General features: G+C 40.3%; 1 protein-coding gene across 1 annotated transcript in view; it reads right to left on the bottom strand.

Annotated features, from left to right (window-relative positions):
* The window catches only part of PDXK (pyridoxal kinase), a 44,530-nt gene extending 28,561 nt beyond the window's left edge, over positions 1–15,969 (bottom strand). Inside the window, exon 1 of the mRNA XM_015636182.2 lies at positions 15,625–15,969. Coding sequence (XP_015491668.1) covers positions 15,625–15,969 — 345 coding nt within the window. The remainder of the gene's footprint in view (positions 1–15,624) is intronic.
* Positions 15,970–16,244: the final 275 nt, after the last annotated feature.

Here is a 16,244-nt window from a genome sequence, read left to right as displayed (position 1 = left end):
ATTGAGGTGATAAAAGCAGCTTTTCACAGCAATCACCTCTTCTAGGGCTAGAGAAAAAAACTGTGTCTTTATTTTGGTTTGCATAATTCATTTTAACAACCTGATTGTTCCTAGTGGATAAGGAAGTGTTGTTTTCTTCCTCCAAACAACAATTAAAAACCAGTGTTAATGACTGTCATGCTTCACACCTAAAAGACATTAGAGACAGTTTCTGATGCACTGAATGATGGATATTTTCCTTGCTTACAAAGGGAATTTTGTTCAAAAGATGTCTTGTTAAACCTTTTTAATACATAATCATACTTTAAATTCTATGGGTAAAGCTAACTAAAAGCACTGTTTTTGAGGGTTTTTATTTTAATGAATTAAAATTTTCTACTCCAACCAGAGGTTAAATAAATATTAAGTGAATGTTAACTAATTAGAAATACATTATTTTTGTATGTACAGACCTAGAAAACTGAGATCAAAGCAAATTAATTGAATGACACAAATCATATTAAAAAGAAGAGTCAATCTTTCATATTTGCACACACGAGTATCAACTATGACCTGGAAATATGTATTTCGTAGGATATAACAATTCTACTGTAATAAACAAGTAAGAATAAATTTTTTCTTCAGGAAACTAACAGAAAGTAAACATTCAAAACAGGACTAAACTCAATATATAAAATTTCTTGCTTCTATACACACATGTGCTCCTTGTACCTCTGTGTAACTAAACTGAAGAACTCACCCCACTTGGATTTTGCCTGTGGCAGAACAAGTCATATTTGATCAACATCAGGATTGAGCTTACAAAGAAATGAACTTTTAATGTTTAATTTCTGCTTTTCTACACCAGCTTTAGTCCATACCTGTGCTACCTCCCCTGCTCCTTACAGCAAGGGTCCTGTGGTGATATTGCTGCCTCTGGTTTGAGACGTGTAGGGGACATCAGACACTGTGCAAGTGTCCAAGGGCTCCAGCTGCCAGGGACACACATCCCCTCCACTGCCACCATCCCCTGACCTGCATGGTCTGCTCTCATTCCTACAGGCCCTCCAAGAGAGAACAGTTCCAAGTTTCCACACTCTCCTGTCACCCTGTGTAAGTGTCATTTGCTCACAGATCTGGAAACCTTGGGCGAATCTAAACCCAGCGCCAGGGTGGGTAAGGATGGTAAACACTCTTCCAAGGAGAAAGATCACTGAGTCCATCCTAAATCTCTCAGCCTGCAGTCTAAGCACATGTCAAATGTTGTTCTTCTTAAGACCCAAACCATAGTTACCTGGATCACATCATACAGTGATACTTGCAACTGAAATCTTAAAGGAAAATGAGAAAATTCAACATATTTTTCAAGTATCTTCAAATAAAAGAGACAGAACTCTTACACTTCTAAAATTAAGTCACAAAACATTAAAACTGGAGGAATTCTGTGCTTGGAAGGCACGGCTGGCAGATCTGAATGACACATTTCAGAAAAATATTTGCAAGACTAAATCCAAGTACACACACCAGAGCAGAGCACATTAGAAGAAACAATCAGCATGTAGCACGTTATGCATGACATCAAATTCAGCAGAGTTCTTCATCACAGGTAGCTGAAGGAAATGAACAAATGTCATCCAGTTCTTCCCCCAAGTGCTTTCCCAGCCTTGCAAAGGGGAAGTGGGACCAGGGCAGGGACATCGTCTAGAGAACTATCCAAATGCACCTCTTCAAAATAGCAAATACTCAAGGGAAAAATCAAAACACAGCAAAGGAAGAGATTTCAGAATTCATGGACAACCTCTAAAGCTGCTGGCTTTTTTGGAAAATGAGGTAGAAGAGGATAGACAGCCTTGTTTTCCTAAAAGCACGGAAGTCACTTAAAACTTATATCCAGCTATTATGCCCTAAATAAAAAGCCAAGAAATTAAAATTGCCAGGATTAAAATGCTACAAGAAATACCAGTTGTTTCACTAGTAGAGCAACCTAAAGGCCCAGACAGACAGAAAATGTTTTGAATTGGATAAGTTACATAAACAGCTGGATCGTTATGGTTCACCTCTAATCATGCAACCCTTTGGACTTTGCCACTGTGCTGTGTTAATTACAGCTTTGTTTAAAATTTACAGTCCCTTCTCATTCTTTTCTGAAAACATTTCAACCACATAAACACTAAAATGTGTTACTTCATCACCACAACAAACTATTGCCTAAGACTGTTAGAAATTAAATACTCAAACACATATTCCAGAGGAAAGTCTCAGTTGTTATGTAAAAGGGAGGATGAAAAACAAGAAGAAAACTATTTCACAATATGGGAAATTGTGAGTGTAGCAACAGAGAAACGAGCAGGAAGATTTTGAAGCAAATGCAACATCTTGAATTCAGTTTTAATGATTGCCAACCTTTATATTTGTGTAATCTACATTATGTACCAATGGAGTACATTGGAGACAAATAAAGGCACTCATTTTTACCTCCTAATCCTATTTGGTATCTGATTATTAACACCACTTGAGTCAGGAAACTGTTAACTTCAAAGATTAGCTCTGCCTCTGAGTAAATATTAATATAATTTCTCATTTAATAATTTTATTTACTCTGAGAAATGTGAAGAGCTGTTACTGAACTGCTTCTGTTTAAATCTGTAATGCAGCTTTACTATGTTCTGCAGGGGAAAAAGGTGTATTTCCAGAAGTGTCACACACTTTGTAGTACTCAAGCAATTCTCCTTTCTTTGTTGTTTGTATGCAGTTTGGGAATGAAAAAAGTTTGTTTTTTTTTTTTTAAGAGAGAAATATCTTACATCTCCTAAGTGTGTGAGAGAAACTCACCTGAATTACAGAAACACCTGAACTGAACTAAGTTTTAGTGGCTTCCAGGATACTAAACATTAGAAAAAAAAATAAAAAAATCCCAATTTCCAATGCATTATATGCACCTATTCAGAGAAAGGGGGTTTAGAGGGGGCTGAGATGCTCTGGGAATTGCTGTCATTGGAGGTTTTCAAGATCCAAGGAGGATAAACCCCTGAGTAGCCTGGGCTGAACTTAGCGCTGCCCAAGCTTTGAGCCAAAGGCTCCTGAGGTTCCTTCAAGCCTGGGTCACTCCAACATCCAGTGACACAATTACCTACAAAAAGCTCAGTTTTATCCATTGTAGAACTCCATGTGTAAAATCACACAAAATACCACAACCCCAACCTGAAGTTCTGGCTCTAAGGATAAAGCCCAGGAGTATTCTATGTTTACTCTATTAACTACGCCAGTTTTGATAATAAAGATAATACATCCTTTACTGTTAAATGACCAGTGGACCAATTTAACTAGAATGCTTTAGTTTGTACTTAATTTAAACAACCTTGGAGAACAATGACCTAGTTCTGCAAGAATGAAATTCAATTAAAACCACCTCTCTACTCTGCAACATGACCAATATATATTGCCCTCATAGGGCACTGGCTTTGTGCTTCCAGTGGCAATTCATTTTAAGGTTTGAAATTAAAACCACAAAGCAGTAATGCAGCTCAAGTTAGAGGAAAAATCTGGAATGAGGAAAAGGCAGAGGGAAAAAAACCAGAATACTGTAAGAAAAGAACAAATGCAAAGTTTGTTTAAAACCATAGAGCATAGACCTGCATTCATGTTTCTTCCACAGTATTTATGTTCCTGATACATGTTCACAGGTTGTTACCTAAATTTCATGGAATAAAGGCAAGACTTCCATCCGAATTCTTCAGTTCCTTCAAAGTTCTTAATTTTGGAAAACATTAGCTTTCCCATACCAGAACACATCAAAACCCATTTTCTCAGATAAGCCCCCAAAAATGAAAGAGTTTCTAAACCACAAACCCAGGGAAAGTATCAGTAGTTGATGTTGTAAACCAAGCTCAGCTAGTCATTCATACCTATTCTTTTATTGTGAACACAAGGCATCTTGATTTTTTATGATCTGAGCTACAAATGTGCCACAGGTAAAAATCTCATAACTCTAAAAGATGAGTTTATCTCTAAGGGAAACACAGTTTGACAGGAAAAGGGCACAGAAAAATGGTTAAAAGGTAATAAGGAGCAAAGTTCTGCTAATCAGGAGAAGAAAACCTTTGAGACTCCACTTCTGAAAGGAGGATTTGACTTTCATGCATCCAGTTCTCCCCAAAATAAATGCAGCCTTGTATTACAACACCTAAATTCCTTGCACGTCAACTCTTCTGCTTTGTAGCAAGATACCTCTTATTTCAAGTAAAACTTCATGGAAAAAGGATGACTCTCCTTCTTATTAATAATCAAATGATGAAACATCCAAGCCAGGCATATCCTGTCCTTTGTGCCAATAAATTGTAACAGACTGATGAATTAGTGCAAAGTAGGAGTAAATACTGAAAAAAAGTATAACACACATCATCAAATGAACCAAAACCACACAGCTCTCTCAGCCTGTCCTTGTAAGAGAGACGATCCAGTCCTCTCATCACCGAACTGTGAAGTTGTGTCTAATTTTCAAAAATTAATAGCAGCACATGACAAGCCACTGGGCTCTATAGAAAGGAAAAAGAAAGTCCTCAGTTTCAAAGGCCAGTCAAACTTTCTAAGCACTGGGGACTACTTTGATTTGTATCCTTTAAAGCACACAACAGCTTTCTAAAAAAACAAGTGAATATTTAAGAGCAAATACAAATACACAAAATACAAATATTCCCCCCCTCGACTGTTTTATTAACACCCTGTGAGGTTTATCCCAACTGTGGCATCAGTCAAAGGGCAAATTTTTATAGCACAAAGATGTATATAAAACAAGAGGATTAGCAAGACTTAATCAGACACAATTTATAAGGAGTTTTCAAGAAATCTTGTGGTAAGACTCCAAATTGCTGACTTTCAGCAGAGCATGTGTGCAGTTCACAAACTGAATTAGCCAGGAATTTTTTGTGTAAAAAATTTTGCTGTATTACATAAACCAAATCCATTCTATTCCTTCCAACTTTTTTATATATATTAAACCCAATCTTAATTGAAGGACATTAACAGAATTAAATTTACTACCACCGTTAAAATTACCCTGTCAAACAAGGTTTGGGGTGTTTTTTGCCAAGAAGTAATGGCAGCAATACTTTCCATTAAGAAAGTCTGTGTGTCAGGCCATGAATTGCTCTATGTATGAATTGTATTACAAGCTGTTTGCATTAATGTCCTAGGGTTTGGAACTTCATCTCACACAACCATCACTGCAGCTCCAGTGAACACCACTGCTCCACTGTATTCCTCTGGATGGCATAGAAACATGTTTTAAAAGGCTGAATTTCTGTAATCAAACTAATTTGGACTGGGAGAAAGAGAAAAATTTCCCAGTTGCAGCTTGTGCCTCTCACTGTGTGCCAGCTCTTTCACTTAATTGCATCTCCTTCCTTTTGCTGCTGAACCAAAAAAACATACATTGTAGTGGGTGCAGAAAAGTAAAAACACTAATTCAGTTTGAGAAATAGGAACTTGAGAAAAAGAAAAGGCATGTCCTGATAATTAGTGAAGCAGGAATAATTGCTGGCGTGGGCTGATAAACCGAACTGAAACTGCTATTGACTAACAATCTCTTTTTTTCTCTGAGCTTTTAATAAGGCACACCAAATATCTAAAGAGAACTTCGTTCTTATAATATAGTTGTATTTTAGTGCAGCTTTTGACAAGGCACTGCAAAGAAAAATCATTAGGATATTGGGGATATTGTGCCAGGATAAAAATACTAGAGCAAATAAACTGGGGACAGGGATGCTAGACATATTATTGGTGATTTATGAACTGACCACTTCAAATTCTGAGGTTAGAAATAGAAAATTACAAAACAGACAGTAAAAAATATACACAAGATGACCTTGAATAAAAGACACAACAATGGAAGAAGGATATTAAGCTATTGGAGAGCATCCAAAGGAGGGCTACGAAGATGGTGAAGGGTCTGGAGGGGAAGCCTTACGAGGAGCATCTGAAAGGACTGGGGTTGTTCAGCCTGGAGGAGACCAAGTGGAAACCTCACTGCAGTTACAACTTGCTTGTAGGGGCAGAGGAGGGGCAGGCACTGATCTCTGCTCTGTGATGACAGTGACCCCAGGGAATGGCCTGAAGCTGAGTTAGGGGAGCTTTAGGTTGGATATTAAGAAATGATTCTTTCCCCAGAGGGTGGTAGGGCACTAGGACAGGGCTTGTTTCTTCAGTGACTCTCCTTTTTTACCTGTGATCAACTGCATACCCATTTTCAGGATTTATAAGCTGACTTTAGCATTGGACACCACAGAGGACATTGTAAAGACTCGAGCAGAAAACAAATCCTTTCTCTTCTGCAACAGCAGACTACAATTTTTGTCACAGTGCTCTGGCAAAATTGGTACTTACTGAGAATTTTCTGATGGGCTGATCTAGCTATAATATCATGACCAAGTGAACAGAAAAGACTAGAACAGCCTGAGACTGCACTGAATCTCTTCTCAAACATTTTTTTTTGATTTTTCTGAAAAGGCTTGCAATGCAAGTATTTATCTGAATCGTAATTAGGTCAAATACAAAATTATCCAGTAATGCCTTAAAGATGCTTTTCCAAAGAAGTCTTGGAGACACAGGAATACTTCAGAGCTAATACCACAATGTCACTAATTTTTATTTGCACCTGGACGGACTGATTGGCATGCACTACTAAATGTTCAATGCAAGATGCTCAGATGACATAAAATATATCTCTATCAAAATTCCCCTCAGCCATTTTATTCAGCACTGAGAAATTCCTCGCTCTACATCATGACTATTTCCATCAGCTACTCAAACAAACAGCCTCTTGTGCCTGCAAGACACACACCCTTCTCAGCACTACTCCCTGCATCACAACAGTTCTAGTTTGGGATCGAGATGACTGTAGGGTCAAAAGATTCATGGTAGACTGCTCCATTGACCCTTCTATGGGCAGAAGGCCATTCCTGCCATCTGGAGTGGTATTGAGTGATGGATCCTCAAGACACTCATTTATAAAGGTTATGGCAAATGAAAGACATGAAAAAACTTGGTTCTGCTGCTGTTTTCCCTTTCACTCTTCCCACGAAAGGACAAACATAAAAATAGCAGAATGAGGTGGTGCTGGGGGTCTCTGCCTGCCTTCCACCCAAGAAACACATTCCACCTGAGACTCTTTACTGTTAGGCAGCAGTGACTTTAGATGCTGATTTCAGATGGAGAAGTAGGTTCATTGCAGATTTCAGATTCATCATCTTCATGCTGCTTCCTTCTACACTTGGATGTAATTTGACAAAAACACCATACTGTCACTGCAAACTCCTGCCAGCTGGAATCCTGCAGTGCTACACGAGGAAGTTTGCAAACACTGATAAGGAGAGGCAGACACAGACAGCAGCAATAGGTTCAACAGGCGTGGAAATGATCTCTTTTATTTTAGTCAATGGAATGGTGGAGGAGGATCCCACAGCACATTCTTTTCCTCTGATTTTTACTTCATTTTTAGTCCTGCTGTTCATATTTTGGCTAGCCAGATCTCTAACCACCAGTCCATCAGCAAGGTGTGGCAAGCACATTTTGTACATCTAAGGTGGAGTTATCCTAGGAGGTTTGTTTTATCCAGCACATGATTTATGTGGACTTCTCAGGTAGACTATGAATGGATCCCACTCTCCTACCAAAGGTTTAGACCTTAAACTGCATGGTAAGAGACACTTGAATAAACACAACAGGAAACAGCTCCCTGAAGGAGGGGCCACACTATGTGAAGATCAGATCAAGGTCACACACAGGAAGAATGAAGCTAATGGAGAGTGGATGTCTCACCACTTCCTTCAGAATAAGCAGATGTCTTAGAGAAGAGTACTCTGAAAAACGTTTCCTTCAGCAGACACCAGGTGCAGGAGCCTGGGGCTTGCTCCAGCCCTGACACCTCAGCTATGCCAAAAGAGCTGTCTGTGGGGCTGTATGTTAGGGAGCTGGATCAGGAAACTGGCTCACAAAATAAACACTCACTTTCTTCTTTTCCATTTCTGCCAAGTCATTTATATCCTGGATGACTTCTCAGAGCAGTTTACCACATGGCCTCACAAAATGACTTTCCTTGGAGCATTGAAGTGGACACAAAATAGTGCAGGTGGAACGACCAGCTGGCAGCAGTAAGGCCAGAGCAAACGTTCCCCAATCTGGCTTCTCCACTGAAACCAGCAGATTTCAGTAGCCTAGAGGACAGGTGATAATATAAATATAAAACTTAAACATTAGCTTGCCATGTATTTGTTTGGTTGTTGTATGAATGGGCAGAGGCACAATGTTACTTCCATTAACAACAGCGAGAACAAAACAGCTGGGTTTTTTTTAAACTTATGTTTTCATTTTTGTTAAATGCTCAGAGTTGTGTTGATGTTTTCTCATAGGTAGCGTGGTTCTCACCCCTGTGAGCCAGGGACTGTATCCTGCCAGAAAAATGAGAGTAACCACAATGAAGATGGATGGAAAAAGAGTTTTTCTTCAGTGTAACCTTGAGCAGTAGTACTCATCATACAAAAGAGCCTCATAAAATACACAGATTTGTAAGGTAGACAGATTTGTAAAATATACATATTTATTTTTTCTAGATTTAGGCCAGACTTTACTAAATACATGACCACAAGCTCCAGTGTACAATTCTGCAAAACAGTATTTAATTTTGAGAAGTTAGCCAACACTTATTTTTCTGCTGTAACTAATTTTCTTTTTCTTTCCCCCTAGAGAAAATGGAGAGAGAATTACCGCATTGAGCAGCTATAAAGAAACATGGTAAAATTCAGGAAAATCCCAAATTACTTAGTGTTAAAAATAAGGGGAGTATGAAGGATAACAACTCTTGGCTTTATTGGCTAGTAATCTGCCAAATGAAGTAAGAGAAAAAATGTTGCTGTATTTTGATATTGTGGGACAGACCAGCACTGCACTTCTTTGGATGTTTCCAATGGGCACTTGAAGATTGTCACGGATTTCTCCCTTCAGTTTATTAATGTCATTGATAGCTGTGCCACCCTTGCTGGGGATTTCCTCCCAGATCCTCTTCTGAGAGGTAAAACATGAGTGGACCCCGTAGTGGGGAGAAGGGGAAAAGCTGTGGCCAGACTGGAAGAGCTCTGCAGGTCAGGAAAAGCATTTACTGCTGATTTTGGGAGCGCCTGCATCCACAGATCAGAAAACCCTCCAGCTTTTGTTCTGCCACAGGGGAGAGACTTTCCATTTTCCAGTGTGTGCTCTAGCACCTCCTCAATCCCACACATCCAGCTGGCAAGAGGTGCTTTGCATTCTCAAGACAGCAAAGTTAAATCACCATGAAAGGATTTCTACTCAGCCCAAACTACTCCATATGCTTAAAATTCACAAAGGATGACAGAGGGTGAAGAGAAGTTTGTTTTGGTTTTAAATGAACCACAGAAGAGGATTTGGTATCTCAGTTCTCTCTCCTGCTCTATGGATAATTGCTCCAGATGTTAAGGGAGCTGGAGCTCGGAGGTGTCACGGATGAATTAACATGAACAAATACGGGTCCTGAACAAAGGCCTGAAAAATTTCAGGTAGTTCAGCACAGTAATATTTTTTTTAGCTATGATAAGTCATCCCACTGCTGCCAAGCCACAAGATGATGAACTAGTCTGGTTTCTCCTGGGGCTCATATTATCTATCAGCACAGACCTCCCTGGCATGTTTCAAACATTATGCTCATTGTATATACATATATATATATATATATGTATATATTTCTCCCCTGTACATATTACTATGCAGCTGAACACTCTACTGCATATAGTAATTTCAGAAGAATGGACATTTTATGTCCCAAAACTAATGTCCAGCTCCTCACATTAACCTTGCCTCACCAACTCCAGCCTGTTTTCCATACAACATGAGCAACTCAAGTGGAACTTCCACTTGCATCTATTCAGCCTAAAGAAACTAAAAATACCTGCCTGGTATGTGCTCAGTCAGCCATGGATAATGCTGTATCCCTTATCTAAAATGACTAAATATGCTTTTCAAGGAAAAGTGACCATAATTTTTTGGATATAAATAGAAAAAGTGAATAGTAAAAGACAACAGTTTACTTAAAGGAAGATTTTAGAGAGCTATCAGTAACTCTGTATGTCTCCTGTTTTTCTCAAGTATACTTTTTTACAATTTGCATATATATATAATTAAAGATTAATTTTGTTATTTCAAACTATACTTCTTTTTTAATACAATTCCATACATTTTAACTTTAACTTGAAGCCTTTTCTTCTTTCCCCAGAAAGCTGATCATTCTTCACTCTGTTATCTGTCCCTGTTTGTTTATACACAAAAAAGTATTCTCTCATCCGGAGATTTAATTTGGAGCAGAAATAAGACCTCAAATACTGGAAAACTTTAAAAAAACCTCTAAGACTTAAAGACATAAAATAAGGCCATTCCTAACATAAAAATGCCTTAAGCAAGTAAACACTTGCCACTGAGTCTCTGAGTACATTATATTCCCCACACAAACAGTGCAAATCCACCTCTAGGCAAGGTTTTCCAGTCTTTTAATAAGATTTGCAATTTCTTGACAGCTCAATTTTTTTTTCCAAAGAGAGTGGGTGAATCAGGGTAAAGTATTTTTGCTTCCTCTTAAGTCAAATATTTGCATGCACTTGTAGACACCAAATGGGATCCTCCTTCATCTTTTCCCTTTGCTGTGTTGAGACAGATAAAAAGATTACATTTCTGTCAAAAACTATTTGTTCACTACACGTCACTACACACACTCCAGTGTAACCATTGTGTCAAATACCAGCATATGCACCTGCATGGTTCAGACTTTCACAATTTACTATGAAAAAGTCAGTGAATTACCAGAATCCCCAATCATTGTAAATATTTATCACCATCTTTTTGAAAAGTTTAAAATGCCAGCTGGTCAATTGGCCCCGTACACACACTGCACAATAACTTTTAATACATCTTAAATTGCTTTTTGCAGCTTTACAACTGTTCTATAATCAGCCTGTGTGAACATCCCTCAGCATTTCTGTATTTTCATGACCATATTTTCTGTATTTGCATGACAAAGGCTTACTTAACAAGCTGCCACTACTGAGTGTCTTGCAGGAAGAGTCAGAAACCCCACAGTCCCACAGGCCTGACCTTGGATGAGGATGGTTCAGTCAGTCCCACTCTCTATTAATGAAAGGCTCTGCCCAGCCACTCAGAGTACACAGCACATCTGCAGCCCCAAATGCACTTCTTTTAGGCAGGTCAAAATCACTGATTTTTCAGGCTGACTATTTTGCATTAGTAGCTGAAAAGATTCCATTAGGAGTTTGAAGAGAAAATTAAGGTGTCTTTGTTTAGAGCTGTGGACCAACAAACTCCCAATGTTAGGTAAAAGTGAGACCCCAGCAGCCTCAGTCTAGTCTATCTCAAAGCAATGTTGGGAGCTGAAAGTGATGCAGACACCCCTTCTTGTTGTTGTTTGTTGTTGTTGTCTTTTGAGTAATAATCTACTTTCTTATCCCCTTCCAGTCCTGTCCCACTCACCTTCCCTCACAGCTTACCATGCAGGTGGAAAGTCCACCTCCTGCAATGTTCTGAGAGGTTCAAAGTTCTCCCAGTGCACCTGAGCTGGCTTCATCTGGACAAGCACTTCTGGAAAGGTCTGGAGAACCTTTCCCGAGAAATCCACGCTGCCAGGTTGGGGGAGCCACCTTGTTTGGACTTTTTGGATTACAAGTTTTTTTCAGAGCCTCACCTTGTGGAAGGAATTCACCAAACTTTTGCAGCTACATGTGCTGACATCCACATAAGAAGCAAATGCTCTTTACACATAGCTTTGAACAAGCCTTCCCATAGGAGTTGTGCATTTTTTTTTGTCTTGGGTTGTTTTGGGTTTTTTTTAATTCATTCACCCCTTATCTACCTTTCTTGAAAGAACAAAGGGAGAAAAAAGCAGTCTCCCACAAGCTTCATTTGAAGTATGATTCTAGAGCAGTAATTGTTGTTTCAGATACGCAATTTAGAACAATCTTTGGATATTACAAAGACCAAATGCATTCTTTCATCTTTGTATTTATTTTTTTTTAAGGTTTAGGTTTTTTCAGCCTTTGATCTGTAACAAAAATAAGAGCTACCCAGCAAGAACATTTCTTATTGTTACTCTGTAAAGACTTTTGATTGATTAATCCTTCTTCTGACTCATACTATTAACACAATAGCAAGGTTTGAAAAAGAAGAGTCAGCTTAAATAAGAGATGCACTTTATCTTTCTACACAATTTTTAAGCCATTTGACTGTACTTTTCAACAAAATAAAGAAAAATAAGTCTTAAACTTTTTTTTTTTTTTGCTGAGGCAGTAGATAATTAGGAAAGATCTACTGCTACTGGTTTTGGTCTCAGCATATACTGGACAAGGCAGCTCAAGACCATCCCTAAATATCAAAGAAATTACCACCTGTGCTGACCAAAGTTGTCTTCCCATCTTTTCTACAATTAAGAAGGAGATAAAAGTGTAGACTTACTGTTTTCTTTCCAGAGGAAGGAGAATTACTGAGAACTAGTCTGAGACTCATCAGTCCTTTTTAATATCTGGAACAACTACTATCTCCATTAGCAGGAAAAAAATGTTAAAAATAAAATAAAATAGATGAACAGATTTCAAAAAGCCATTTTCTCCTGTTTGCATAAACTGTTTATGGTTCTACAGCTCAGGACAGACAATTTCATTCTCCAGATCCAAATAATTAATGGTGTTTGTCTCAGCTTTTAGCTCTGTCTTCAAGGTAAGCAGATATAAAAGGAAGTCGGGAATTAAATACTCGAAACAGAGGGATGATTTTCTCAAATTCTATGAGTTTTAGGGCAGACAAAACAAACAAACAGACAAACAAAACCACCCTAAACCATCACTGTTACTGAGACATAAGCAGGGATCAACATTTTCTGGTTTGCAGACAGGAGTGTGAACTATTCCAGTGGCAACCAAATGCAAATGTCCAGTGCCCAGGTAAAACTGGCTGGGATTTTCTCGTGCCCCTTCCTTATACATTCAAAACTCTTTCTTAGAAGCTCATGGAGGCCCCAAGAACTGAGCACACAGACTGACACACTGATTCCCAAGAGCTGATATTATGATGGGTGCAGTATATGAATCTTAAATTCTTCTGCCTACCAAAGTTTTCCTGATGGTCAGAATGAGGTACCTCTGCAGAAGAGGAATCACCTTGTCACCTTGTCCTTCTGGATTCTCTATGGTTTGAGAAGGACTGTATCTCTCTGCCTGCCAGTTCTGCTCCCTTTACTTATTGCCACATTCTGCCTACCAAAAAGGTGGGGCAGGAAGGGCAAGCTAAAATTATATTTAAAATTAACAGCTAAGAGATGTCTCTAAGGAAAAAAAAAAACACATATGATGAAAGTGAAGTTGAATGTCATGGTGATAATATGCACCATAACATTTAGAAATTTAGAAACTTTTTTTGTGTTTTAAAATAATTTATCTGGCTCACAGTAGCAACTCCCCAAGTTAATGTACACTCTACTGCTCTTCTCTCTCAAAAGCTGGACAATCCTGAACCACTCCCTCATACTAAAAGCTCTGAATACACAGCTGTGGAATACCTTAAGTCTATTTTAAAAATAATTCAGAACTACCTTCAGAACTTTTTAAGCTACTAAGACCATGCAAGCGAAAACTATTTAAACTCTTGACAAGGCAGAATTCAAAGCAGGGCTGAGGGCAGTTCACTTCCTGGCAAATCTAGGTGCATGTTTCCTCTATGACCTATTAGTTAATCTAGATTGTCTAATTACTTAAATGTATTTTAACCTGAAATGATGTAAAGAGTGCTAACATTTCTCATTTAGCTCTATTACTTCCATTATTATAACTGCTCTAATATATGGTCTAACTATGTTTTGCTGTGTTTGCCATATAGAAAGAGTTTACAATGCACTCCACAGAGCAAGTCCTTCCACAAATCTACATTTTAAATACTTTAGCTTTTACTCTAGTGGAAGCCTGACAAAATGCAACCAACTGATTAAAAAAGATCTTAAGGAATTCTCTTCTGTGCAGATTGCTGGCTATTGATAGTAATGTCACAGATTTCCACCAAAGATCAGGTCATGCAAACACGAGTAATGTTTTTTGGGTAAGTCTGCAAAGAGCATGTGAAACCATGTCAGGTTTTTGATTTGGATGCTGCTGTCCAAATGCAGATTCCTGAACTGTTATGTCAGGATTTCAGCCCATCAGACCTCACAAGCACACAGACACACATATCTACATAAACCCTGCCTTGCAAACTCAATACAGAGGAGCTCCAAAGGGAGCCTCACATAACTGGTTCAGAAAATTAAAGTAAAAAAAAACAGAGAATGGGAAATAAAAAGAGTGCCAGACTTGCACCCATCCTCAAGAATAGATACAGGTTACAATTTTCATGGCTAGATAAAAACAATATAAGAGAAAGACTCAGGTTTGTAATTCTCTTCATAAAGAAAAGCAAAATTTTACTTTGGAGCACCTTGCCCCATCTGATGTTCTAGGAAAACAAGGGTTCAGGTAACTTTCCAGCAAGCACATCCTCACTGAGGGCTGCCTACATAGGATTTTCAAGTGCAGCCAGTAGTGGCAGGAGTTTGGCTGCTCCCCAAGTAAATTTCTTTTCCTCCCACCCAGAAACTTCTTGTTACACTATACAGAGGAATATTACACAGTTTGAGTGCAACTGCCTCCTTAACAAAGGAGCTACACTCTCAACAGGGTTTTTTTAACTCCAGTAGTATTTTTTACAGTCATAGCCAAGGAACTAAAAACACTTCCCAGGAACCCATTTGCCAAGTTACACAGCTCATGTGTCACAGAAAGGTTAAGCTACAGAAAAGTAAAGAGAACCTTTGACAGAGAATTAGAATAGAGAGAGAACAGTTGAAGAGACTGGAGATTTCTGGAATAAGTACTACTGTGTGCTCTTCTGCTACACAGAAATTGAAAGGGGAAGTACAATTTCGAGATAATTTTGTTAGGAAAGGAAGGACAGCTCGCCTGCAGTTCATGGCAACCTTTCTGGCTTGGAGCTCTACATACTCGTATTTTTCCACAACACTTGTATTACACACATACATCATCCTTCACCACACATTAATTTTCAAGAGACTTGGTTACATTGTAACTGGACGGTGATATGGGGGAGTGACACTGGCTTGCTGCAGGCCTGATGTCACTCGCATCATTTACCAGAGTACATCTTTCCTGTCTAGCCAAATAGTTACACCATCGTTTGGTAAGCACACCCCCAGATAAACAATGTCACAACACAGCGTGTTCTGGTAATGAGGTTCTTAGAGAGCTCCATACAGACACGCGTGTGTCAAGGCACAAGCACCTCTGGATGGACAGGCCCCACATCAGCCCTTTTAGGGTACAGACCCTTCACAAGAGCCAACAGTGCGATGTGCAAAGGTTCGCCCAACGTTTTCCCACCACCGGCGACATCCAAGCAAACAACCCCGAAGGCAGCACATGACAGCCATGAAGGCCGAGATCCAATTACACCCTCGAGCCGTGTCAGGCAGCTTCCCTGGCCCTGCCGTGCACACGCATTAAGTGGCCCTTACACCCCACTACAGTTTCCTCACACCATCCGTGGGGGATCACCCAGCCCCGCCGCCGCCGGGCGCAGCGGGTGCCGGCACAAGGACACCGCTGCCCCGGGTCCCCGGCACGGGACACTGCGATGACCCCGCCGTAAGGGGCACAGCCCCGGCTGGATGCGCCTGCTGGCGGCGGCGACGCCGCCCTCATCCCGGAGCCGGAGCAGGCAGCGCGGAGCCGAGGAACCCCACCGGCAGCACCCCCGGCTCCCCCTCCCCGGCCGAGCCCGCTCGCCGTGCCACAGCCCCAGGAGGAACCACGTTAACGGGAGCGGCGCGGAGCCGGCGGGAGGCGCAGCCGCAGCGGCCGCGGGGTGCTGCAAGAGGCACATCCGCAGGAACGGGCTCGGGGTGTCCGGGACCCCCCGGGCCGGGGCTGCCGCCGGGGGGGCGCGGCCGGGGCCGGGGCCAGGGCAGCTGGGGACCCCCCGGGGGGGAGATGACCTTCTCCATCCCCACACACAAGTGCGGGCTCGTCATCGGCAGAGGTGAGGAGGGGGCGACCCCAGGACCCCCACACCCCCCAGTTCATCCTAAAAACCCTGAAAAACTCCCCAAAATCCCCCAATTCATCCTAAAAATCCCCCAATTCATCCCAAAAACCCCC

The sequence above is a fragment of the Parus major genome, chromosome 1 (assembly GCF_001522545.3).
Source record: "Parus major isolate Abel chromosome 1, Parus_major1.1, whole genome shotgun sequence".
Lineage (NCBI taxonomy): Eukaryota > Metazoa > Chordata > Aves > Passeriformes > Paridae > Parus > Parus major.
The sequence above is the reverse complement of the archived record's forward strand: the minus strand, read 5'-3'. Positions and strand labels throughout refer to the sequence as shown.